Below are 27577 nucleotides of genomic sequence, written 5' to 3' on the forward strand. Positions count from 1 at the left end.
AAACAGCGACTTATTTCTGTTAATTATACAACTTTTCCTCAAAATTTGACATCCTTTATTCTCATAATATTTTCAACTTTTATTTTTGCAAAATGGGGTTTTCTGGCGATACTACAAGTATAATATGGCAATATATTAGAAATGGGTAAAAAATATATTTTTTCTCTTCTATAACTTTAGCAATATCATGTTTTTTAATTTTTATAATACAACCAATTTACTCTCAGAAAACAGCGACTTATTTCTGTTAATAATACAACTTTTCCTCAAAATTTGACATCCTTTATTCTCATAATATTTTCAACTTTTATTTTTGCACGATGGCTTTTTCCGGCCATACTACAAGTATAATATGGCAATATTTTAGAAATTGGTAAAAAATATATTTTTTCCTCTTCTATAACTTTAGCAATATCATGTTTTTTTATCTTTATAATACAACCAATTTACTCTCACAAAACAGCAACTTAATTCTGTTAATTATACAACTTTTCCTCAAAATTTGACATCCTTTATTTTCATAATATTTTCAACTTTTATTTTTGCAAAATGGCTTTTTCTGGCGATACTACAAGTATAATATGACAATATATTAGTAATTGGTAAAAAATATATTTTGTCTCTTCTATAACTTTAGCAATATCATGTTCTTTTTCATTTTTATAATACAACCAATTTACTCTCACAAAACAGCGACTTATTTCTGTTAATAATACAACTTTTCCTCAAAATTTGACATCCTTTATTCTCATAATATTTTCAACTTTTATTTTTGCAAAATGGGGTTTTCTGGCGATACTACAAGTATAATATGGCAATATATTAGAAATGGGTAAAAAATATATTTTTTCTCTTCTATAACTTTAGCAATATCATGTTTTTTTAATTTTTATAATACAACCAATTTACTCTCACAAAACAGCGACTTATTTCTGTTAATTATACAACTTTTCCTCAAAATTTGACATCCTTTATTCTCATAATATTTTCAACTTTTATTTTTGCAAAATGGGGTTTTCTGGCGATACTACAAGTATAATATGGCAATATATTAGAAATGGGTAAAAAATATATTTTTTCTCTTCTATAACTTTAGCAATATCATGTTTTTTAATTTTTATAATACAACCAATTTACTCTCAGAAAACAGCGACTTATTTCTGTTAATAATACAACTTTTCCTCAAAATTTGACATCCTTTATTCTCATAATATTTTCAATTTTTATTTTTGCACGATGGCTTTTTCCGGCCATACTACAAGTATAATATGGCAATATTTTAGAAATTGGTAAAAAATATATTTTTTCCTCTTCTATAACTTTAGCAATATCATGTTTTTTTATCTTTATAATACAACCAATTTACTCTCACAAAACAGCGACTTATTTCTGTTAATTATACAACTTTTCCTCAAAATTTGACATCCTTTATCCTCATAATATTTTCAACTTTTATTTTTGCAAAATGGCTTTTTCTGGCGATACTACAAGTATAATATGGCAATATATTAGTAATTGGTAAAAAATATATTTTGTCTCTTCTATAACTTTAGCAATATCATGTTCTTTTTCATTTTTATAATACAACCAATTTACTCTCACAAAACAGCGACTTATTTCTGTTAATAATACAACTTTTCCTCAAAATTTGACATCCTTTATTCTCATAATATTTTCAACTTTTATTTTTGCAAAATGGGGTTTTCTGGCGATACTACAGGTATAATATGGCAATATATTAGAAATGGGTAAAAAATATATTTTTTCTCTTCCATAACTTTAGCAATATCATGTTTTTTAATTTTTATAATACAACCAATTTACTCTCACAAAACAGCAACTTATTTCTGTTAATTATACATATATATATATATGGCATTATATTAGAAAAAGTTTCTGGTACTATTGTTTTTCCCCTCCTCATGTACAAGCATGCATCTTTGTCAGAATTCCAGCAGGAAAACTGCAAAGCATGAGTGACGCTAGTAGGCGGTGAGAAAGGGAAGCGGTGCAGTCGTGAAGTCAACTCTCGCTTGCATATGCATGTTGTTGTGATGGATTAATGTGCCAGGAAGGAACAGCGACGCTTCACGGAGCAACACGCATGCATGCAACAACACACACGGGCACACACTAACAGACACAAGTACGTGTGCGAGCGCCTGAGGCCTTACAGGAAGGATGAGTAACGTTTCCAAGTTGACGGGGGGACAACTCCCGCGATGTGACGGATGGACTGTGTCTTGAACGCCTCAAAGTCACACAGCTTCACTCTTGGCTGCAAAGGACGGATGGACGCTAACGCAGGCGAGGAAGACGACAGCGGGGCCTCGTGAAAGGCGACGGAGCAACGCATCGATTTGTGTGCTGTAGTGCGTCTCGTAAACGACGTTTTGCGTTCTATCGATCTTTTTTGCCGTTTTTATTCTTCGTCAGGCGGCCAAAATGAAAATGTGAACACAATGGAAATCAATACGTACAAATGGCAAAGTGAAATCAAAATCCAAAACGCATGTGCAGGAAAACCATAGCAACTAATCTGTGTGTACGGATGGCGGGATTTTTCTCTCTTGGCTCCAGGCCAGTGGTTCTTAACCTTGTTGGAGGTACCGAACCCCACCAGTTTCATATGCGCATTCACCGAACCCTTCTTTAGTGAAAAATAAAATGTTTTTTTTTTTTTCAAATTCAAGACAATATTGTATGTTTTTGGTAACTTTAGTATGGGGAACATATTCTAAGTAACAAAGACCTAATTTAGAGTTTTTTGGACACTAGGGGAACATATTCTAAGTAACAAAGACTTAATTTAGAGTTTTTGGACACTAGGGGAACATATTCTAAGTAACAAAGACTTAATTTAGAGTTTTTTGGACACTAGGGGAACATATTCTAAGTAACAGACTTAATTTAGAGTTATTTGGTTAGGGTTAGGGTTATAATAAGGCCATGCCGAATAAGGCATTGATAAGTACTTAATAATGACTAGTTAAGAGCCAATATATTACTAATTTGCATGTTAATAAGCAAATAATTAATGGTGAATATGTTCCCCATACTAAAGTGTTACCATGTTTTATTCACTGGTGCACAAAATGAACCGTGCATGAACATCATCTTGTTCAAAGAACAAAACCAACACAGTGCATAAACTCACAACAAATTACACACCTGCAAATCAGTCTGACTTCTGCTGTTGCCGTATCCGTAATACGCCGATAGGGAGAAGTTTTTATTTACACGATGATTCGGGTGTGTCTTGACCTCCGCCGAACCCCTGAGCCCGACTCACCGAACCCCTAGGGTTCGATCAAACCCAGGTTAAGAACCACTGCTCTAGGCGAAGGCGGTCGTACTCCCTCCTTCTCTGTATCTTCCCTCTTTGTCTTGTCTAATCTTTTTTATTAATTTTTTGTCCTGTCCAGCTAATCAGGCAAATCATATAGTTAATGTAGATGCCCATATCGGCTGTACAAATTCACTTTACAAAAGAGAAGTGTGGGATACTTCTCTTGTTGCCTTATTTGTATTTCACTTGATTAAATAGATTTATATTATTATTTGGTGCAGCCGGGCCGGAGCTGGAGGGGATACAAAGAGATAAAAAAAAAAGGAAGACGGAGGGGGAAATTGCGGGGGACAAGAGAGGGCTAAAACAGAACTACAGCAAACAACAATAAAAACAACAACAATAGAACAACATCAGCAAATAGGATATGTACAAATATGATGGTAAAAGTGATAGCAAAGAAGCAGTTGGTGAAATAAATAATACAGAAATGACAATGAACATTATTACACTACAAATGGAAATAGCACTATTGGTAATTAATAATAATAATATAATAATTTCCTCTATTATCAACAATACAATTGTTAAAATGCAACAATACATATATGTAATGATAAACTTTAAGTGCCTCGCTTTCTGCGCTGTCCTCCGAAATATAAATATCTAACTTAGTTTAGTTTTTGACTCCCTCAGTTCCTGTTTTGAGCACCCCCGGACTGGTTTCACCTGCCTCTGATTAAAGTTCGGCATGCTCACCTGCTGCCGGGCACTAATCAGAGAGCTACTTATTCCCGATTTTCGCCACACACAGGCTGGTTTTCTTATTTGCTTCCATGCAACAGTTACGTTTGATTCATCCCTGCTTCTATGATTCTGGATTCTTGTTTGTATGCTAAGCTTTCGTGCTAGCTAGTTCCTTGGCTCCCCGTGCGATTGGCACGCGTTTCTTTTGTTTGGATCTTGTATTTTTGTATTCCTCGTGATTTATGGACAATGAATCATATTCTTACCTGCACCTTGCCTCCAGAGTTCCATCTGCATCTTGGGAGAACGATCCACGCCGTGACACTAACACGGAATTGATAAACTGGACTCTTTTAGTGGTACATGCTTGTCATTGCTTTTCCGTCCAGGACGAGGAAGACATCTATTTGGAACTGAGATCACAGGGCATCTGCTGATTTGACAGCGCATTGCTTTGGCGTATCGACACATTTGGAAGACGATGGCAACCGTTGAAGGAGACTAAAGGCTGCATAACGCGATCGACGGTATGAGTAGAGTTGTGGGCGCACGGACTGTGGCCATCAATCGCAAAGTGGATAACATCAGGGAGAAGCTTTCTGAAATGCAAAGCTTGATCAACTTGAGAGCAAGAATGTAATAAGATCAGACAAATCATTGGAATGATTTGGAATGACCTACTCAGTGGCCTAGTGGTTAGAGTGTCCGCCCTGAGATCGGTAGGTCGTGAGTTCAAACCCCGGCCGAGTCATACCAAAGACTATAAAAATGGGACCCATTGCCTCCCTGCTTGGTACTCAGCATCAAGGGTTGGAATTGGGGGTTAAATCACCAAAAATGATTCCCGTGCGCGGCACCGCTGCTGCCCACTGCTCCCCTCACCTCCCAGGGGGTGAACAAGGGGATGGGTCAAATGCAGAGGACAAATTTCACCACACCCAGTGTGTGTGTGACAATCATTGGTACTTTAACTTTAACTTTAGAATGTGTCTGCTCGCCTGGAAAACAATAATCCTTATCTACAATTCGACTCCCTCAAATGGTCTTGGCGACGCCGTGCCGTATACGTCCCAGCGAGACCATCACGGTGATAGCCACTAGTGCTGCCCCATTTTTGAGAAAAAACCTAATTGCGATTTTTTTTCTCCAAAATTGCGATTCGATTTGCGATTTTATATTTGATACATAAAAATTAGAGATGTCCGATGATGACTTTTTTGCCGATATCCGATATTCCGATATTGTCCAACTCTTAATTACCGATTCCGATATCAACCGATATACAGTCGTGGAATTAACACATTATTATGCCTAATTTTGTTGTGATGCCCCACTGGATGCATTAAACAATGTAACAAGGTTTTCCAAAATAAATCAACTCAAGGTATGGAAAAAAATGCCAACATGGCACTGCCATATTTATTATTGAAGTCACAAAGTGCATTATTTTTTTTAACATGCCTCAAAACAGCAGCTTGGAATTTGGGACATGCTCTCCCTGAGAGAGCATGAGGAGGTTGAGGTGGGCGGGGTTAGGGGTGGGCGGGGTTTCGGGTAGCGGGGGGGGGGGGTGTATATTGTAGCGTCCCGGAAGTGTTAGTGCTGCAAGGGGTTCTGGGTATTTGTTCTGTTGTGTTTATGTTGTGTTACGGTGCGGCTGTTCTCCCGAAATGTGTTTGTCATTCCTGTTTGGTGTGGGTTCACAGTGTGGCGCATATTTGTAACAGTGTTAAAGTTGTTTATACGGCCACCCTCAGGGTGACCTGTATGGCTTGCATTCGCTTGTGTGTGTGAAAAGCCGTAGATATTATGTGACTGGGCCGGCACGCAAAGGCAGTGCCTTTAAGGTTTATTGGTGTTCTATACTTCTCCCTACGTCCGTGTACACAGTGGTGTTTTAAAAAGTCATACATTTTACTTTTTGAAAGCGATACAGATGATTTCCGATATTACATTTTAAAGCATTTATCGGCCGATAATATCGGCAGCCCGATATTATCGGACATCTCCAATAAAAATGCATAAAACTGCAAAAATAACAAGTGAAGGAAGACATGTTACTTTTCGATTTAAGGTGCCACACATTAGAACAATATGCAATCATTTGCTTCACAATATATTTGGCTTTATGCAGACAAACAGAGCTTCTGTCTAAATCGTGCTCTTTAACTAAAGGAATAATCGATAAAAACTATACAGTGTTTGTATGGTAATGAAGTCATAACATATTTTAATAATGCAAGTAACCATTTAAAAGAATATCAACTTGTATTATTACTGTAAAATTGTTTATTTTGTTTTTGTGCATAACTTCCCGTCCAACACTAGCAGATTTTAGCTAAATAGAACGGATTTGAAGCTCTGCGTATATTTAGCTCTGGAATGTCCGGCATGTCGGTGACGTTCCGCGGGCGGTGGAAATTGACACATTGACTTGATTAAAAAGGTAGCGAGTCCGTCGGCGCGCGTGTGCCGGACCGCGGCCTTTTCGGATTCAGTGGAAATTCAGGGTGCTTTCTTCCTGTTTGAAGTGAGAGACGAACAAACGCGAGGCTCAACGATTGCGATTGGCGAACATGGCTCTCACTCAAATGCCGGTGACGGCGGAGAAAAACAAAACCAATCCCCAGCCTCTCGCGGTTATTTACCACACTAATTAAAACCTCATTGTCAACCCTAAGAGCCGCTCTGAACTCTGTTCGCCGCGCCTGCTTAAAAACTCCGTTGCAAGTCTCGTAGTTTCTTTGTTGTAACATGTGTATATATACAGTAGGGCTGTGAATCTTTGGGCACCACATGATACGATTCGATTCTCGGGGGTAACGATTAAATTCCGAATCGATTCTCGATTAAAAATCAATACTTTTTTAACAACATTGGGTGCCAGTTCTACGATTAACTACATTCCTGGATAAAATAAACATCTTTGATACATTTCTATATTACTTACTCAGTGACCTAGTGGTTAGAGTGTCCGCCCTGAGATCGGTAGGTTGTGAGGTCAAACCCCGGCCGAGTCATACCAAAGACTATAAAAATGGGACCCATTACCTCCCTGCTTGGCACTCAGCATCAAGGGTTGGAATTGGGGGTTAAATCACCAAAAATTATTCCCGGGCGCGGCCACCGCTGCTGCCCACTGCTCCCCTCCCCGGGGGTGAACAAGGGGATGGGTCAAATGCAGAGGTCAAATTTCACCACACCTAGTGTGTGTGTGTGTGTCAATCATTGGTACTTTAACTTTAACAGAAAACTGGTTTTGTTTAATGACAATTTACCCAAATATTTATGAAAGTGGCTGCACAGGACAGATTATAGAAAACATATATAATTTTTTTTTAATCAACTTTTGATTTATTTTAATCAATTAAGAATCGTTACAAAGAAGAATCGCGATTCATTTGAATTTTTTTTTTTTTTTTTAAAAGGGGAACATTATCACCAGACCTATGTAAGCGTCAATATATACCTTGATGTTGCAGAAAAAAGACCATATATTTTCTTAACCGATTTCCGAACTCTAAATGGGTGAATTTTGGCGAATTAAACACCTTTCTATTATTCGGTCTCGGAGCGATGACGTTGTGACGTCACATCGGGAAGCAATCCGCCATTTTCTCAAACATTACAAACACCGAATCAAATCAGCGCTGTTATTTTCCGTTTTTTCGACTGTTTTCCGTACCTTGGAGACATCATGCCTCGTCGGTGTGTTGTCGGAGGGTGTAACAACACGAACAGGGACGGATTCAAGTTGCACCAGTGGCCCAAAGATGCGAAAGTGGCAAGAAATTGGACGTTTGTTCCGCACACTTTACCGACGAAAGCTATGCTACGACAGAGATGGCAAGAATGTGTGGATATCCTGCGACACTCAAAGCAGATGCATTTCCAACGATAAAGTCAAAGAAATCTGCCGCCAGACCCCCATTGAATCTGCCGGAGTGTGTGAGCTATTCAGGGACAAAGGACCTCGGTAGCACGGCAAGCAATGGCGGCAGTTTGTTCCCGCAGACGAGCGAGCTAAACCCCCTGGATGTCTTGGCTCACACCGTCCCTTATGCCACCGAAGATGATCAAGAGAAGAATATCGACCCTAGCTTCCCTGGCCTGCTGACATCAACTCCAAAACTGGACAGATCAGCTTTCAGGAAAAGAGAGCGGATGAGGGTATGTCTACAGAATATATTAATTGATGAAAACTTTATTCATTACTCGCGGTTTTACGTAAATGATTATACATAAACTGTGTTTACCAATAATTTAGCTTAAAAACATTACAACACTTAAAAACAAACACATACCAATCGTTGGTTAGAAGGCGATCGCCGAATTCGTCCTCGCTTTCTCCCGTGTCGTTTTCGTCGGTTTCGCTTGCATACGGTTCAAACCGATATGGCTCAATAGCTTCAGTTTCTTCTTCAATTTCGCTTAAGCCCCTGAAATCCGAGTCTGAATCCAAGCTAATGTCGCTACCTTGCTGTTCTATCCGCCATGTTTGTTTGTATTGGCATCACTATGTGATGTCACAGGAAAATGGACGGGTGTATATAACGATGGTTAAAATCAGGCACTTTGAAGCTTTTTTTTAGGGATATTGCGTGATGGGTAAAATTTTGAAAAAAACTTCGAAAAATAAAATAATCCACTGGGAACTGATTTTTAATGGTTTTATCCATCCATCCATCCATCTTCCTCCGCTTATCCGAGGTCGGGTCGCGGGGGCAGCAGCCTAAGCAGGGAAGCCCAGACTTCCCTCTCCCCAGCCACTTCGTCCAGCTCCTCCCGGGGAATCCCGAGGCGTTCCCAGGCCAGCCGGGAGACATAGTCTTCCCAACGTGTCCTGGGTCTTCCTCGTGGCCTCCTACCGGTCGGACATGCCCTAAACACCTCCTTAGGGAGGCGCTCGGGTGGCATCCTGACCAGATGCCCGAGCCACCTCATCTGGCTCCTCTCGATGTGGAGGAGCAGCGGCTTTACTTTGAGCTCCCCCCGGATGGCAGAGCTTCTCACCCTATCTCTAAGGGAGAGCCCCGCCACCCGGCGGAGGAAACTCATTTCGGCCGCTTGTACCCGTGATCTTGTCCTTTCGGTCATAACCCAAAGCTCATGACCATAGGTGAGGATGGGAACGTAGATCGACCGGTAAATTGAGAGCTTTGCCTTCCGGCTCAGCTCCTTCTTCACCACAACGGATCGATACAGCGTCCGCATTACTGAAGACGCCGCACCGATCCGCCTGTCGATCTCACGATCCACTCTTCCCTCACTCGTGAACAAGACTCCGAGGTACTTGAACTCCTCCACTTGGGGCAAGATCTCCTCCCCAACCCGGAGATGGCACTCCACCCTTTTCCGGGCGAGAACCATGGACTCGGACTTGGAGGTGCTGATTCTCATCCCAGTCGCTTCACACTCAGCTGCGAACCGATCCAGTGAGAGCTGAAGATCCTGGCCAGATGAAGCCATCAGGACCAAATCATCTGCAAAAAGCAGAGACCTAATCCTGCAGCCACCAAACCGGATCCCCTCAACGCCATGACTGCGCCTAGAAATTCTGTCCATAAAAGTTATGAACAGAATCGGTGACAAAGGGCAGCCTTGGCGGAGTCCAACCCTCACCGGAAACGTGTCCGACTTACTGCCGGCAATGCGAACCAAGCTCTGACACTGATCATACAGGGAGCGGACCGCCACAATCAGACAGTCCGAAACCCCATACTCTCTGAGCACTCCCCACAGGACTTCCCGAGGGACACGGTCGAATGCCTTCTCCAAGTCCACAAAGCACATGTAGACTGGTTGGGCAAACTCCCATGCACCCTCAAGGACCCTGCCGAGAGTATAGAGCTGGTCCACAGTTCCACGACCAGGACGAAAACCACACTGTTCCTCCTGAATCCGAGGTTCGACTATCCGGCGTAGCCTCCTCTCCAGTACACCTGAATAGACCTTACCGGGAAGGCTGAGGAGTGTGATGGTTTTAATGGTTTTAACCCTTCTGAAATTGTGATAATGTTCCCCTTTAACACCGCAAGTATACAGTATTATGCTTATCGTGGCTATCTATAGCACCCCCTTCCTCCTCAACTGGGCTCAACTTTTTTTTTTAAACTTTTTTACGGGACTCATCAGCGGTTCTGTTATGTCACCTTGTACAATATATATCTTCTCTTGAACGGGTCTGTGCTGAAAATCCAATTTTGTTTGGTGCTTTTTCAGTGCAATGACAATAAAGTGCTACCCTACTATGTGTGGTACAAAATATGTCATTTTACAACACACTGTATGTGTGGTACTTGAACACACCTCTTACTGTTTATTCAGTACTCAATTAACAGTAAATAAAAACAAGCAATTAAAGGGGAACGTCCCAACTAGGGGCAATTTTACGATTCTTCAGCGCCGATTGTTGTGCTCAAGTGACTGATCAGCCGACACTTCAAACTTTCATGACAAACATTTCTCATCTTAGCCTCCTTCGGCGTGATTAACGCTGTCAAGCGCCGCCTCTTGACGCTCGCTAGCTGGCACGGAACGCCGACAAGCTGATGAAATACAAATGCAATACCTGTGCAGACGGGGACAAAAAAAGCCAGGATAGCGTGACCCCTTCGTCTTCAACTTTTATAACCCCCGTAAACTTTTCAGGCAATTACGCCACTCCCCGCTTCGCACGGCCAGCGAGGGCAACAACCGCAAAATAAACCTCTCCACGGCGCTCGCCACACAACGATTCCCCTGAAAGCAACACTGATGTCAAAGTCACTTCAATAACATTCTCTCCGAGGAGACGTTTCACCTTCATGAGGACCATCAACACCCACAGAGGAAGACATTATTACATTTTAATAACACACGCATGTTAAAAAACATAAACATAACCGCCTCATACACAGGACTATAATGACCACACTAAAAAGATATTAAAGAATATATCACAAAAATAAAGTTTGAAATATTGCAAGAAATGTGTAATTTTACACGTTAAAAAAAATAATTTTAAAGAATTATATAAAGTAATTGTCTACTGTGTTATTATAGTTTATATTTATAATCATAATTTTCCGCAAAAAATACATTATCTCGGAAGAAAAAAGTAAAAACACTATTAAAGCACAGTCCCAATTTTAAAGGAAAAAAGTGCCCATTTTATGTGGAAATTGTCGTAACATCACAATGATTGAATCGTAATATTAAAAGTCAAGTAAGTCTTTTTTTTTTTACGTGTAAAAGTCGGGATTTCACAACGATTTGGTCACAATAGTACAAGGAAAAATGAGTGGGAAAAAAATATAGTTTACATTCACATTGTAAAAAAAAATAAAACTTACGGGTAAAATGGCTAAATTAAAATGTTTTAATACATATTATAATAATATAACTAGATTTTTATAAAAGACATTGTGAGAAAAAATGTATATCACTACTAAAATATAGTCATGATTTTATGAGAAAATGTGCCGATTTTACGGAAATATTGTCGTAATGCCACTAGAATTCTTTCTTTCTTTAGTTTATTTTGTACATGAACACACTTACAGCATAATACATCACGCAATTTCATATCATTTCATTTTACACATACTTGCCAACCTTGAGACCTCCGATTTCGGGAGGTGGGTGGTGGGGGTGTGGTGGGGCGTGGTTAAGAGGGGAGGAGTATATTGACAGCTAGAATTCACCAAGTCAAGTATTTCATACATATATATATATATTTATATATATATATATAGATATCTACATCCTGAAAATATGCAAACAAAACTGTGTTTAGATAATTGATACTTCAAACTTGCATAAATAAATATTAAGGAATATAACATAACTTGGCTTCTGAGAGTTTCAAAATGTAATGAATAAAATGCTAAAGTTGTTGATAAACAAGCAATTATTTTAATAATTAAATATGGTCATTTTAAATGAATTATTATGATAATTTAAAATCAATTATTTCAAATATGTTTATTTTAATGTATAATTCTATGGCTGGATGTAATAAGGAGTCACCAAAAAATACAAATAAAAATACAATTAATTTTGATGTTTTTAGCAAAATATAGTAAAAATGTATTTAGTTTTTTTTTTTTTTTTAAATTAATAAATATATTTATTTTTAGGTAAAATAAACATAATAATACAATTTATCTCTAGTCTGGATGATTTAGTTCTTGTCACCCTGTTGTCCTCCCGTCATGAAAAAAGGCTGTCCTCACTCAGGTCCACATGGAGCTGGAGGGGGCGTGGTTTCCAGCTCCGGCTGAAAATCGGGAGATTTTCGGGAGAATATTTGTCCCGGGAGGTTTTGGGGAGAGGCGCTGAATTTCGGGAATCTCCCGGAAAATTCGGGAGGGTTGGCAAGTATGATTTTACATCATGCCCGAAAAGGAGTAGGAAGAAGCAAAGCTTATTTAATCCTATCCCTTTCTCACTTCAGAGTGTTTACAAATATATAGAATCATTTACTAGTCATGATTTTATGACAAAATGTGCTGATTTTACGAAAATATTGTCGTAATGCCACTAGAATTCTTTCTTTCTTTAGTTTATTTCGAACATGAACTCACTTACAGCATAATACATCACGCAATTTCATATCATTTCATTTTACATCATGCCCGAAAAGGAGTAGGAAGAAGCAAAGCTTATTTAATCCTACCTCTTTCTCACTTCAGAGCGTTTACAAATATATAGAATCATTTACTGACCTTTTTATATAATAAAATAACATCTATGAATTAAATCGCAATATTAAAAAAAAAAATTAAGTCTTTGTTTTCAAACAAAATAGTCAACATTTTACAACCCTATTAAAAAACAAATGGTAAAACTACAAAAAAAAGTCATGGAAATTAGACAAAACAGATGTTGTATTGTTATAATTTGACAGGAAAAAGTCATATCACAAGTCCTAATATAAACAGAATGAAGTGATATGTTCCATTTTTATTTTCCAAAGCTGAATAAAGTGTTGGTTAAAACAATTTTTCAATATTACATGAAAAAAGTCTTACTGTTACAAGAAAATAATATACAGAGAATGAAGGGGATAATTTTTTTTTCAAAACTACGAGAAAGAAGTCTGCCATAATATAGCGAGAAAAAAAGGTTGCAAATTAGAAAAAGTCCTAAGTTTACGAAGAGAGGAGAAAAAAAATGTAATACAGCGTGAGAAATACTTTTTAATTGCTCAAAAACGGAGAAAAAAGACATTTGTTTTATTAGAGATCAAAAAATAACTTATTATATCTTTGTGGAAAATGTTGGACGCGGTGTGTTGTCGGGCTTATGGGATGTGATGCAAGTGTAAGCCACTGTGACACACTATTGTTCATTTCTAATTTTTTTAGTATTTTTTTATTAATGTTTTTAATGATGATATCAATGAGGGTTTTTTTAATCACTGCTATTTTGAAATTGTTACTAATATTGATGCTGTTGTCGATAATGTTCATTTTTGTTTCACTACATTTGGATTTGTGTGTCCTCAATTGCTCTGTTTATTGTTGTTCTTAATGTTGCTGGGACGGGTTTGGTTTTGGAATTGGATTGCATTGTTGTGGTGTTGTTGTGTATTGTTTTGTTGATTGATTAATAAATTCATTATAAAAAAAACAAAACAAAAACAAACAAAAAAAAAAAAACATTCGTAATAATATAAATGACTAGTCGCAAAATAGTAAAAAAAATATATACAGGTAAAAGCCAGTAAATTAGAATATTTTGAAAAACTTGATTTATTTCAGTAATTGCATTCAAAAGGTGTAACTTGTACATTATATTTATTCATTGCACACAGACTGATGCATTCAAATGTTTATTTCATTTAATTTTGATGATTTGAAGTGACAACAAATGAAAATCCAAAATTCCGTGTGTCACAAAATTAGAATATTGTGTAAGGCTAATACAAAAAAGGGATTTTTAGAAATGTTGGCCAACTGAAAAGTATGAAAATGAAAAATATGAGCATGTACAATACTCAATACTTGGTTGGAGCTCCTTTTGCCTCAATTACTGCGTTAATGCGGCGTGGCATGGAGTCGATGAGTTTCTGGCACTGCTCAGGTGTTATGAGAGCCCAGGTTGCTCTGATAGTGGCCTTCAACTCTTCTGCATTTTTGGGTCTGGCATTCTGCATCTTCCTTTTCCCAATACCCCACAGATTTTCTATGGGGCTAAGGTCAGGGGAGTTGGCGGGCCAATTTAGAACAGAAATACCATGGTCCGTAAACCAGGCACGGGTAGATTTTGCGCTGTGTGCAGGCGCCAAGTCCTGTTGGAACTTGAAATCTCCATCTCCATAGAGCAGGTCAGCAGCAGGAAGCATGAAGTGCTCTAAAACTTGCTGGTAGACGGCTGCGTTGACCCTGGATCTCAGGAAACAGAGTGGACCGACACCAGCAGATGACATGGCACCCCAAACCATCACCCAACCATGCAAATTTTGCATTTCCTTTGGAAATCGAGGTCCCAGAGTCTGGAGGAAGACAGGAGAGGCACAGGATCCACGTTGCCTGAAGTCTAGTGTAAAGTTTCCACCATCAGTGATGGTTTGGGGTGCCATGTCATCTGCTGGTGTCGGTCCACTCTGTTTCCTGAGATCCAGGGTCAACGCAGCCGTCTACCAGCAAGTTTTAGAGCACTTCATGCTTCCTGCTGCTGACCTGCTCTATGGAGATGGAGATTTCAAGTTCCAACAGGACTTGGCGCCTGCACACAGCGCAAAATCTACCCGTGCCTGGTTTACGGACCATGGTATTTCTGTTCTAAATTGGCCCGCCAACTCCCCTGACCTTAGCCCCATAGAAAATCTGTGGGGTATTGTGAAAAGGAAGATGCAGAATGCCAGACCCAAAAACGCAGAAGAGTTGAAGGCCACTATCAGAGCAACCTGGGCTCTCATAACACCTGAGCAGTGCCAGAAACTCATCGACTCCATGCCACGCCGCATTAACGCAGTAATTGAGGCAAAAGGAGCTCCAACCAAGTATTGAGTATTGTACATGCTCATATTTTTCATTTTCATACTTTTCAGTTGGCCAACATTTCTAAAAATCCCTTTTTTGTATTAGCCTTAAGTAATATTCTAATTTTGTGACACACGGAATTTTGGATTTTCATTTGTTGCCACTTCAAATCATCAAAATTAAATGAAATAAACATTTGAATGCATCAGTCTGTGTGCAATGAATAAATATAATGTACAAGTTACACCTTTTGAATGCAATTACTGAAATAAATCAAGTTTTTCAAAATATTCTAATTTACTGGCTTTTACCTGTATATATATATTGAGAAGTTTTAAATAACTATGTATATGCAAGGTGTACATCTTTTTTTGGTCATGATTTTGAACAATTATACTTGTTTCACCCTAATGGCATCCATTTTTTTAGGGTAATTAGCAAACTTAACAACGAATGGGGATGCATTCAGGGACAAATATGTGATATGGAAATGCCAGAATTATTATAGCAAAGCAGTGGAAAAGTAGCTGTGAAGAGTTTTATTGTCACGAAAACAACAATTAATCTAATAATAAAGCTATCCCTTTGTTGCTAATGATTAGCATGCGATTTGTCATTCCAATTAAGAACGATGCCAAAGGATACCAACTAAAATAGGAGCTCCCATTGAGAGTTTGTTTAGTCTCAGACAGAAAGCAGTTCAAGTTTTTTTTTTAAATTCACCAACCAAAATAAGATCCAAGATTTGCAAAATGACAGCAAGTGTCACCGATTGAACCCAAGAGAGAGTACCTGATTGTACTTCTCCAAAACTGGACAGGGATGGATTTATCTTTGTTTGCCTTTTCCCTCCAGTGCTGTGCTTTGGGAGAAAAATGGGGTTAGAACTCTTGTCATCTCAAAATAAGGTGGTTTATTTTTTGCTAAAAGAAAGAAAATAAAGGCTGGTGGCTGAGAGGCAATCAAGTCCTTTTGGGTTGAAACTTTCGATAAGAGCGGCTTACTCCCTGCAATTATAATCAAGCACATTTTGAAGAAAAGAAACGGGTGGGCTTTGTGGGAAAATTTCTCTAAGAACGGACAAAAGACCTTGTGTTCATGGGCAATTTGAATCGGACGTCTTGGACGATTAACTCCAACCTTTTCAAACGTCCAGAAAACGGAAATGTCTTGAGATGATTGAAATTTCACAGCAAATTGGTAATCACTTGTCACGTCGTCCGTCAGCTCTTCACTTTCGGGAGAAGTGGTGGTCTTTTATAGGTCAATTTGGAATACTGAGTACTTCACTCAGATGGCAGAAAAACTATTCGGTCCAGGATGACATTCAATTTTTGTTCGTGCTTTTGATGGTTTTTAAATATTTTTAAATTTAAACAACTATCCAAATGTTTCCGGAACAAACCCTTTTACTTTACTTTACAAAAAAAGTTTTTGTTTCAATATGATGTCTGTAGAAGGTCAAACATGACACAAACCTTCTTAATTGTTAGAAATCCCACTGTAAACATGCTTCACTGGTGAGAGTATCGAGCGACCAACTCATTTTGGCGGTCCTTGAACTAGTTTGTTTACATGTAAAACTTTCTCCGACGCTGCCACAGAAAGACCTGTTTTATGCCACTCCTTTGTCTCATTTTGTCCACCAAACGTTTTATGCTGTGCGTGAATGCACAAAGGTGAGCTTTGTTGATGTTATCGAATTGTTGGAGTGCTAATCAGGCATATTTAGTCAGTGCATGACTGCAAGCTAATTGATGCTATCATGCTATTTCGGCTAGCTGTATGTACACATTGCCTCATTATTCCTCGTGTGTAGGTATATTTGAGCTCATTTCATTTCCTTTACTTATGTCCTCTGTGTATTACCGTATTTTTCGGACTATAAGTCGCAGTTTATTTCTCTAGTGCGACTTATATATGTTTTTTTCCTTCTTTATTATGCATTTTCGTCAGGTGCGACTTATACTCCGGTGCGACTTATACTCCGAAAAATACGGTAATTGATATTTGCATGTCTCTTGACACATTATCTATATGTAATATTGGCTGCATTTCTGTGTAAATGCAAACACTCTGCACCTTATTGCTCTGTTATCCTGCACTACAACGAGCTAATGCAACACAATTTTGTTCTTATCTGTACTGTAAAGTTCAAATGTGAATGACAATAAAAGGAAGTCTAAGTGTGCCGTTATTGACCACAGCAAACAACCAGCTTGCAAAGATTGTAAGAAATCCATTAGATGAAGACAATCTGCCGTTTCCTTTAACTTGAACACACACACCTATACCTTTGGCCATTCTAAGCCAGTCATTTCCAGGAGTTATCTCACCCTCTGAGAAGCCTCTGGTTTACCAATGTTTTTAGAAATGTGTCGAATAAATATTACATTTCAACATTTCTGTCAATGAAGAATTGCGACAGCCTGCGACACAGTCATTTTGATAGTAGGCTAATATAGCTAATATAGTCACCTAAGTCATGTGCTGCCTTCATTATAACACTTATATAAGGCTTTTAATTGTTTTGCGCCTTCAGACAGATTTTTTTTTTGTATTTTTGGTCCAATATGGCTCTTTCAACATATTGGGTTGCTGACCCCTGACTTAACTGTAGGATTAATTAATTAATTCATATGACCGTTCATACAAGAGTAAAAATAATTAAACTACAGTACCAATAAAAAAGGCAAAAAAACGTAACAATGAAGAATCGGCAAAGCTGTAATGTGTCGCTGATGCCTCACGAAATTTTTTTTGTACATTTTTAGAAAAAAAAAAATTCAAAATTTTCTGTCAGTACAAAAAAGTAGTAATTATTACAAGAAAAATGCTAACATTTTATGAAAAAAAGGGATTAAATATAGGTAAATGTCATTGCAACATGCCACATGCACAACTAGACTAAAAGTGTATAAGTGCAGTGCAGTAAAAACATATATTCAAAAATAGATTTAAAACATAGCTAAAATCCAGACATAAAAATAGCTGAAATAAAATAATTTCAAAGAGGCTAAAAACTCCAATAAAGTCATCCCTCCTCATCTAATTCCCATGTGTGTGACAATCATTGGTACTTTAACTTTAATTTGCGTGTAAGAATTTTTTTAAAATTATCGAGTAGAGTTGGATAAAATCATTTTTTTTTTGCTCTAATTGACATGTAGTGCCTTCCTAAAGGGTAGCAACTGAAACAGGGAGTATGGCAACAAAATTGTGTGAAAATGTCAAAAGTTGACACCAGTACAGAAAAAAGTTGTAAATATTGAGAAAAATGTTAATGTTTTACTAAAAAAAAGATTATATATGATAATACTTTTTTTTGCTAATGTCTGAATTTTACGACAGTACAAAAAATAGTATCAGTTATGAGAAAAATCGTAACATTTTACATAAATGTGTCAGAGTATGTTGGTGACGAACCCCAAGATGCAGAGAAGGCGGAAGGCATTGTGCGGGAAAACATGATTTAATTTAACACTATAGCAAAAAAAACAAACAAAAGGGTACAAACAAAAGGCGCGCACAAGGCGGAGAACAAACTTGGCTATGAACTAAAATAGCACAAAGGCTAACTGTCGACAAGAAACAAAAACACTTACTGTGACACGAAGGAACTATGACACGAGCAGAGTGAACAAAAGTAGACAGAGCTACAATGATAAGTATTGTGACAGGTAGTAGTGACAATAATCTAGCACTGACTGGAGAGGAAGGCAGGTTCAAATAGCAGCTGGCTGATTGACACCAGGTGTGGCCAGGTGCCAATCAGCCACAGCTGAGGGGACAAAGCACTCAGGGAGATAATCAGGAAATAACCAAAATAAGAGCGCTGACAGGAAACAAAGACAGGAAAAACCAAAACCTAACTGAACTGTCAGTGACAAACCTGACAAAATGATTATATGCGTATCACATGTTTAATGCAAAAACGTTCCAGAAAAAAGTTGTAAATATTATGAGAACAATGTTAACGTTTTACGAAAAAAAAAAAAAGATTATATTTGACAATATTTTTTTTTTGCTAATGTCTGAATTTTAGGGCAGTACAGAAAAAAGTAGTAGTTATGAGAAAAATCTTAACATTTTACAAAAACAAATGATTATATAAGTATAACATCTTTAATGCAAAAACGTCAGAATTAAATGACGGTACAGAAAAAAGTACTAATTAATATGGTAATTATTTACCAAGTTTTCACAGAAAAAGTCATAATGAGAATACAAATATTTACATGAAAAACGTCAGTACATTTTTTTAAATATCGGAAATGTAATTGTATTTTTTTTTGTACGACTTAAATTAATATTAAAATATATGTTAAGGTATGATATGTAAGGATATGTTAAATTACCAGAAAAAAAAAGTCTGGATTGTCGAAAAATATTTTTGAGCTTCGGGAATAAAAGAGAAATATTTATGAGATTGAAGTTGTACTGGAAGGGGAAAAAGTGAAAGAGAAAGGTTCTAAGAGTAAAGTCAGGATTTAACGAAAAAGTAGTGATCATACAAAAAGAGTCTTAGTACCGTATTTTTGGACTATAAGGCACACTTAAAATCCTTTCATTTTCTCAAAAATGGACAGTGCGCCTTATAAGCCGGTGCGCCTAATGTACGGCATAATTCTGGTTGTGCTCACTCACCTCGAAGCTATTATATTTGGTACATGGTAATGATAAGTGTGACCAGTAGATGGCAGTCACACATAAGAGATACGCCAGTAAACACCACCAAAACTTTAAATGTTCCATTGAGAATATAGAACATTACACACGGCGCTCAAAAATCTTTTTAGTACGACTTTGGTAAGCTATGAAGCCGCACCGCTTGATGGATTGTCGGCGCATTAAACATACGAGTATAATTATGGTACCTGTTTAAAGACTGCAAAATGGCACCTATTAACAGACATTATCTGGCGTTTTGTTTGGCAATATTATGCAAAAGCAACTTTTCTTACCTTCTGGTACCTGCTGATGTGTATTTGGGATCTGCATAAGTCCTGAAAAAATGTGCGCTTCCGCCATTGTAGTCCGTGCAGACACTGTAGTTGATAAGCTTCTTCTTTTTCTCTGACTTCTTGTTATGTGGCATTTGTCAGAATAATTGTATATAAGTTATCGCACAACTTGTTTTCCCATTAGTTCAGGCTGCCCTGTGAGAAGACAAAAGCTGTCTTTGTCCTTATCAAGCAAACGGCCTGCCGCTTGTAAACCTCCACTGTGTGCGATGGGATGCAACGTGGAGGTGTCCCTGATCTATTGGACAGCCACAGGAAGACCTTGTCACGACCCGAGATCTACAAAGCAGAGAGGGAGCAGACCTGACCTCGCTCTGGGCACTTTTTCTTTAAACTGTTAATGACCGAGGGCGGCAGCTGTTTATGACCCCCTCCCCTTAGAAACAGCTGCAGCCATGTAATCAGGAAATGCCCAAATAAATAGATGTCATCAGTGTTTGAACCTGACACATCCATCTTCCCCTGTTGCCATTTCTAATATAAAGTACCGTAAAGTTCTTACTTATATCTGTCAGAAGACTACCTATCAAAGTGCTAAAAACTGTAGAGGGTTTCCCTAATTCACCCAGGGAACTTTAGTTATTAGAGGGCTCCTGTCACGGCCCCGGCGCATCCTAATGCGCATTTATCTGTGCGCTCTGCTGGGCGCAGCTCCAGGAGCGTGCCAGGCGCGTGCCAGTCCGGCTGTAGCAAGCAGCTGCAATAAATCGCCGGCTATCACCACACCTGAAGCTGATGATGAGACCTGCCTTCTTAAGCCAGCACAACCTGCTATCCGGGGCCAGAGCGTAGTTTCCTGTTTTGTACAGTAAGGACTCGTAATCAAGCTCTATGCATACTCTCTCTGTGTTTCTCCCCTTGCCGTGTTTCACTTGTCTCGTGTCCTCCTTGTCGCCTTCCAACAGCAGACCTCGGTTCCCGCGTCACGACCTGTGTGTCTCGTCTCCTCGTGTTCCCTCTGCTTCCCTGACTGCCTCTTGGATCTCGACCTCCCGCCTGGACACGGACTTTTCGACTTCCGGCCTGTGCTCACGGACCTACGAGCCTGCCTCGCCCCTATTGGACTTCAGCACCTCCCTTTCAACACTACCAGTAACACACTACAGCTAATCTCTACACATAGTCACACACACCACCCACATATTGGATTAGATCACACACTTCATTTATTGTTTGAATATATAAATAAACAGAGTCATGCCTGTGCCGTCTCCTTCCTCCTGTACACGTAACAGTTCCGGACGGTTTTTCACGGGACACATTTCCGGCGTTGACGTACGGAATTATGATATTATGCTTGACAAGAGAATATAAAAAAAACAATAGTAAATATTACAATAGTCATTAAAATACTACGAGAAGGTTTTGAATTTTGAGAGGAGAGTTATAATTGAACAAAGTGCGTTTTCCTCTTACAATAAAGCCGTAAAATTGTGAAAATATTTTTTTCTAATTTGACAAGAAAAAGTCGTTGCGTTACAAAAGTAAAGTTGCAAGAAAAATTGGTAATAGATTCGTAATTTTCTGAAAAAAAAAAAAAAGGTGTATTATGACAAGAAAGACTCTTAGCATTTGATGACAAAGCCAACCACTAAATGGAGGGCTAAAATAATTGGTGAACACACGATTGATTCCTCCGGGGCCAGACGGCCAGTTAAATCTGCTGCTAGATTCATCACGGCTTGCGGCAGATTACAAATGATCAATTACTCATTTAAAATGATGGATGGACGACTTCTATCTTTCCTGGCTGTTTCTCCATCAGCGGGCGCATCCATCAGCCCGCTACCTTTCTCCTGACAGCCTTAAAGCGTAATCTCTCTCGCCGTGATCAAAACTTTCGCCAAGCGTAACTTTTCTCCCCCCCCCCACCGTAAATGACCAGTCAGGCGCCGGTAAATCACTCGAGCCGCGGCCATAACCGGCGACGCTTTCTTTATAAGGACCTCCGAACCTGTCTGGGCTGATGCCTTTATGGCCGCTTTACGTCTTTTATTACGGCCGACTTTGACATCAACAGCAGCTTCCGCGTAGACAAAACTGACAAAGAAGGTCAAGGACCAAGGCCGAGTTAATTGCTAGGAACAGAGAGGCATGGCAGCAATGCTTAAATATGTAGAGAATGTCGGAATTTGACCTTAAAATAACAGCGCTAAATCAATGGAGAACTATTTTGGCACTCTGTAGCATGACCTAACCTCAAAAGTTGTGTTAGCATTGGCGTCAGGTTATTTTTTTTGCAGTGCTTTGACACGTGCCATTATTTTCAATGCCACGTATTACCGCAGGAAATACATGGCAATATTAAAAAAAAATAAAAAAAAAGTTTTTTATTTTACATTATAAAAGTCAGAATTTTACACTAAAACTACAATACGAGCATTTTTCTTATCATTTGGGGGAAAAAAGGTAACACTATAAAAAATAAAAAGTCCTATTACAAAAGTTCTAATAATACAAGAATGAAGTCCCAATTGGACAATGTAAAAAAAAAAATATTATTACAAATAAGGTCCCAATAGAAAGAGAATGATGTGACAAGTTAACAATAAAAATAAAAATAAAAGGAAACATTTGTAATTTGTGTGCATAAAGTTGTGATTTTTTTAAATACAAATATTGGGTGATTAAAAATAGTTGTACTATTACATGAAAAAAGTCCTAAATTTGACGAGAATGTGGCTTGGCTGCTGTCTTGCTGAAATAAGCAGGGGCATCCATGAAAAAGACGTTGCTTGGATGGCAACAAAACCTGTATGTACCTTTAAAGGTGCCTTCACAGATGTGTACGTTACCCATGCCTTGGGCACTAATACACCCCCATACCATCACAGATGCTGGCTTTTGAACTTTGCGCCTATAACAGTCCGGATGGTTCTTTGCCTCTTTGGTCCGGAGGACACGACGTCCACAGTTTCTAAAAACTATTTGAAATGTGGACTTGTCAGACCACAGAACACTTTTCCACTTTGCATCAATCCATCTTAGATGAGCTTTGGCTCTGCGGAGCCGGCCGCGTTTCTGGGTGTTGTTGATAAATGCCGTTCGCTTTGCATAGTAGAGTTTTAACTTGCACTTACAGATGTAGCGACAAACTGTAGTTACTGACAGGGGTTTTCTGAAATCATTGTATTCTGTTTTTATTTACGATTTACACAACGTGCCAACTTCACTGGTTTTGGGTTTTGTTAAATAACGTAGGGTATATTATAATAAAATACTGTGGTACTAATTGATTAAACAGGGTACTCTGTCTTTGAAAAATACTAGAGATGTCCGATACTATTATCGGCCGATAAATGCGTTAAAATGTAATATCGGAAATTATCGGTATCGTTTTTTTTAATTATTGGTATCGTTTTTATTTTATTTTTTTATTTTCTATTTATTAAATCAACATAAAAAAACACAAGATACACTTACAATTAGTGCACCAACCCAAAAAACATTCCTCCCCCATTTACACTCATGCACACTCATTCACACAGAAGGGTTGTTTCTTTCTGTTATTAATATTCTGGTTCCTACATTATATATCAACATATATCAATACAGTCTGCAGGGATACAGTCCGTAAGCACACATGATTGGTCCACTAATAATACTAACCTTTAACAGTTAATTTTACTAATTTTCATTAATTACTAGTTTCTATGTAACTGTTTTTATATTGTTTTACTTTCTTTTTTATTCAAGAAAATGTTTTCAATTTATTTATCTTATTTTATTTTATTTATTTATTTTATAAGTACCTTATCTTCACCATACCTGGTTGTGCAAATTAGGCATGATAATGTGTTTAATTCCACGACTGTATATATCGGTTGATATCGGTATCGGTAATTAAAGAGTTGGACAATATCGGGATATCGGATATCGGCAAAAAGCCATTATCGGACATCCCTAAAAAAATACAGGTACTTTTTTGATGGCGCGCCGTGGTGACATTATACACGCACAGAGCACTTACTAGCAGAAACAGTGTGGAGACAGAAGAAGGACAATGGACATATTATGGCTATTTAACTTACGATAAAGCTGAAGCTATAAACACTGAAGCAATGTTCTGCAAGCGGTGCTTTACAACATAGATAACTAGCGGCTATCGTCCCTCAACAGTGTTTTAGCTACTTCTAAATCACTAATCCTTGCTTCCATGGCGACAAACTACTATTCTTACAAGTATCATCCCTACAGGACGAGGAATAGCTAAACATGCTTCACTACACACCATAGGAGGATACAGTAGCTAACCGCTAGCAGCAAGCGAGCGCTCCTGAATGTAAACAAATGGGTGAAGCTATACAAATATTGACTGTAATGATACCAAGTAAAGCCGTATGTAGTCGATATTACAGACATTGTAATCATTGTAATATCATCTATGTAATCATTGTAATATCGACTGTAACGATACCAAGTAAAGCCGCATGTAGTCGATATTAAAGACATTGGAATCATTGTAATATTATCTATGTAATCATTGTAATAATCGACTGTAATGATACCAAGTAAAGCCGTATGTAGTCGATATTACAATGATTACATAGATATTTTTTATTAGAACAACATTTTTTGTCAATTTTTATTATTGTAGCTACTTGGTATTGGATCGATATCCAAATTGGTAATGTCACTCAAAACTAATGTAAAGTACCCAAACAAAAGAAGAAAAAGTGCCAATTACATTTTAGTGTGGATAGAACATCTTAAAAAAACAAAGTGAGAAGATATTAACAGGAAATGAACAAGTAGGTTAATAATCCAATTTCTATTGCTTGTCCTTTATAATCTTGACAAAATAATAGAATGATAAATGACACAATATGTTACTGATATGTGTCAGCAGCCAAACCAGGATCCTTTGTTTGATTACTTACTACTAAAAGAAAAGTTATCTCGTATGTTCACTATTTTATTAAATGCTAAAATTGTTCTTTGATTGCAGTAAGAAACGCATGTTTAAAGTATCATAAGATTTTCTGTCAAAATAAAGTCAAGAATTAATTTTTTTGTGGCGCCCTTTATTTTGAAAAATATCGAAATACACTTTTAAGCACATTTTGGTCCTGGGAAAATAATAGTATCAGGACAACACTAATATAACGTTTAAAAAAGGATGCAAATATCAAAAATGCAATATGAGAAACACCATATTTTCCGGACTATAAAGCCCACCTGTATATAACCCACACCCACTAAATTTTAGCGGTGAAATTTCCCCCCACCCCCATCTATTAGCTGCACTGTTTTATAAACCACTAGGTTTAAAGTGTAGGAAAAAAGTAGCGTCTTATAGTGCGGAATTTACGGAAAGCCTTAAAACGTCGAGAACGTTGACATTTTATTACGATGATAAAAAGTCGTAGTATGACAAAGTTTCCTTTTTTAGTGAAAATAAAATCACACATGGTAGATGGTAGTCACACATAAGAGATACGTGTAGACTGCAATATGACGCCAGTAAACAACACCAAAACTTTAATTGTTCAATTGAAAATAAAGAACATTACGCAGCATGGCAGTTCAGACTTCTAATTTTTGTGTGTCGCTGGAGTCTTCGGGTTACTTCTCAGATTACGAGATTTTGTGCTAATTCCACTAATTTCTAATGGGAATAAATGTTGAGAAAATGCCACAAAAAGACAAAGAAAAAGCAAAGCACATCTGAAATTTTTTGATATTAGCTAAACTGAGGGCTCGGTTGACCCCATTGATGGTGCCCGTTTTAAGACTGAAGTTCTTTCAGACTTAATCCTGAAGATTATGGATTAGTATCCAATAGTGCAACGCTTGAGGTCCCAAAATTGAGATTTGAAACACCAATAAAAATACGCCCGAAATGTCGTCCTTGTTACCTTTAACGCGGTGGAACCCAACTCCAGGCCCACCAAGATCGTCCTGTCCACCAGCTCCGCTATCCGGGGGTCGGCAACCTTCAGCGAGTCCTGGACCAGGTCCGTGACGTCCACCTGCCAGTCGGGTCCCAGCATGGTGATGACTTGGTCCGTGCCCTCGGTGGACGTGGTGTGGAACTGCGTCAGAACTTTGACCAGGGCCCGCTGGTACTGCAGGGTGCATCCTCGGCTCACCCGGCGCTCGTCGTCATCCTCGTCCGCGTCGCTGTCTCTGGTGCTCCTTGAGAGAGAGAGAGAGAGAGAAGAGCATAAAGAATGACTGGTGCTTAAAGGTCCATTTTTATATGCCACAAGGATGTGACAAGTATATATTCTACGTCCACTGTGGAGGTTGTGTGTTCATTTCTTTGTTTGTGAGCAACTTTCTGTTTCCCGAACCTTTTCATTTTGCTTTTACATTAATACATCCTCCTTATAACCAGCGTGCTCTGCAGCGGACATTTTATGGGGGTCTATTTCTTATGTCAAAGTTAAAAATCTCGGGAAAAGAAAATATAAAAAAACACAAATGCCCACTGCAGAATATACTGGTACTCAGGATATACAGTATACTGTCCGCAAATTATATACTGTAGATTTAACAAAATGTCTAACCTACGGCCTGCAAACATCTTGTATTTGGCCAGCGAAACATCATGAATTAAATAAGGAATGGTCAATGCGAGTAACTCAGGTTAATGACCTTTAATTATAATCTGAAAGGGTTTATGTGCAGCATTTACGTATATGACCCGATGCAAACAACCTTCCCTAGTCATGGTGCAAAAATAATAATAATAATAATTCTAAATGTAAAACACTACATAACATGTAATGGTGGTTCTTTGGTCAAAATGTTGCATAAATGATGTTTTACAGATCATCTTCACGCCGCTTTCTGACAGTCGCTTCAGGATGCGCCGTTCTGTGGGCGGTCTTATTTACGTGGCTCACCTTCGACAGCGTCTTTTCTCCGTCATCTTTGTTGTAGTGGTGTAGCATGCAAGGACGGGAGTGGAAGAAGTGTCAAAAGATGGAGCTAACTGTTTTAATGACATTCAGACTTTACTTAAATCAATAACGGAGCAGCATCTCCTCATCCGTGGCTCACTAGTGCAACGACAACGGCCGGAAATGTGTCCTGTAAAAAAAAGTCAGACCGGAACTCCCTAATAACTAAAGTTCCTTGAGTGAATAATGTAAACTCACTACACCGGTATGTTTTAGCGCTTTCATGGCGAGTTTACTGACGGATATAAGTAAGAACTTTACGCTACTTTATATTAGAAATGGCAACAGCGGAGGATGAATGTCCCACAACAAGAAGATAGAGAAAAAGAAGAAGCTTATAGACTACGGTGTCGGCACGGACTACCAAGGCGGACGTGCATAAATTTACAGGATTTATGCAGATCCCAAATACAGATCAGCAGGTACCAGAAGGTAAGAAAAGTAACTTTTGCATAATATTGCGAAACAAAATGCCAGATAATATGTTTTACCTTATACACACACCATAATAGTACTCATATGTTGAAGCACAGTACAATCCATCATGCGGTGTGGCTTCATAGCTTACCAAGGTCGTACTAAAACATTTTGATAAATTTTTGAGCGCCGTGTGTAATGTTCTTTATTTTCAATGGAATG

General features: G+C 38.3%; 1 protein-coding gene across 2 annotated transcripts in view; it reads right to left on the reverse strand.

The window, feature by feature from the left end:
* tmem132e (transmembrane protein 132E) overlaps positions 1 to 27577 on the reverse strand; it is a 1169142-nt gene that overhangs the window by 17110 nt on the left and 1124455 nt on the right. For both annotated transcript variants that reach the window (XM_061962728.2, XM_061962727.2), the window contains exon 7: positions 25889 to 26168. In XM_061962728.2, the coding sequence (XP_061818712.2) occupies positions 25889 to 26168 (280 nt within the window). The remainder of the gene's footprint in view (positions 1 to 25888; positions 26169 to 27577) is intronic.

This window comes from Nerophis lumbriciformis, linkage group LG09, assembly GCF_033978685.3.
Source record: "Nerophis lumbriciformis linkage group LG09, RoL_Nlum_v2.1, whole genome shotgun sequence".
Taxonomy (NCBI): domain Eukaryota; kingdom Metazoa; phylum Chordata; class Actinopteri; order Syngnathiformes; family Syngnathidae; genus Nerophis; species Nerophis lumbriciformis.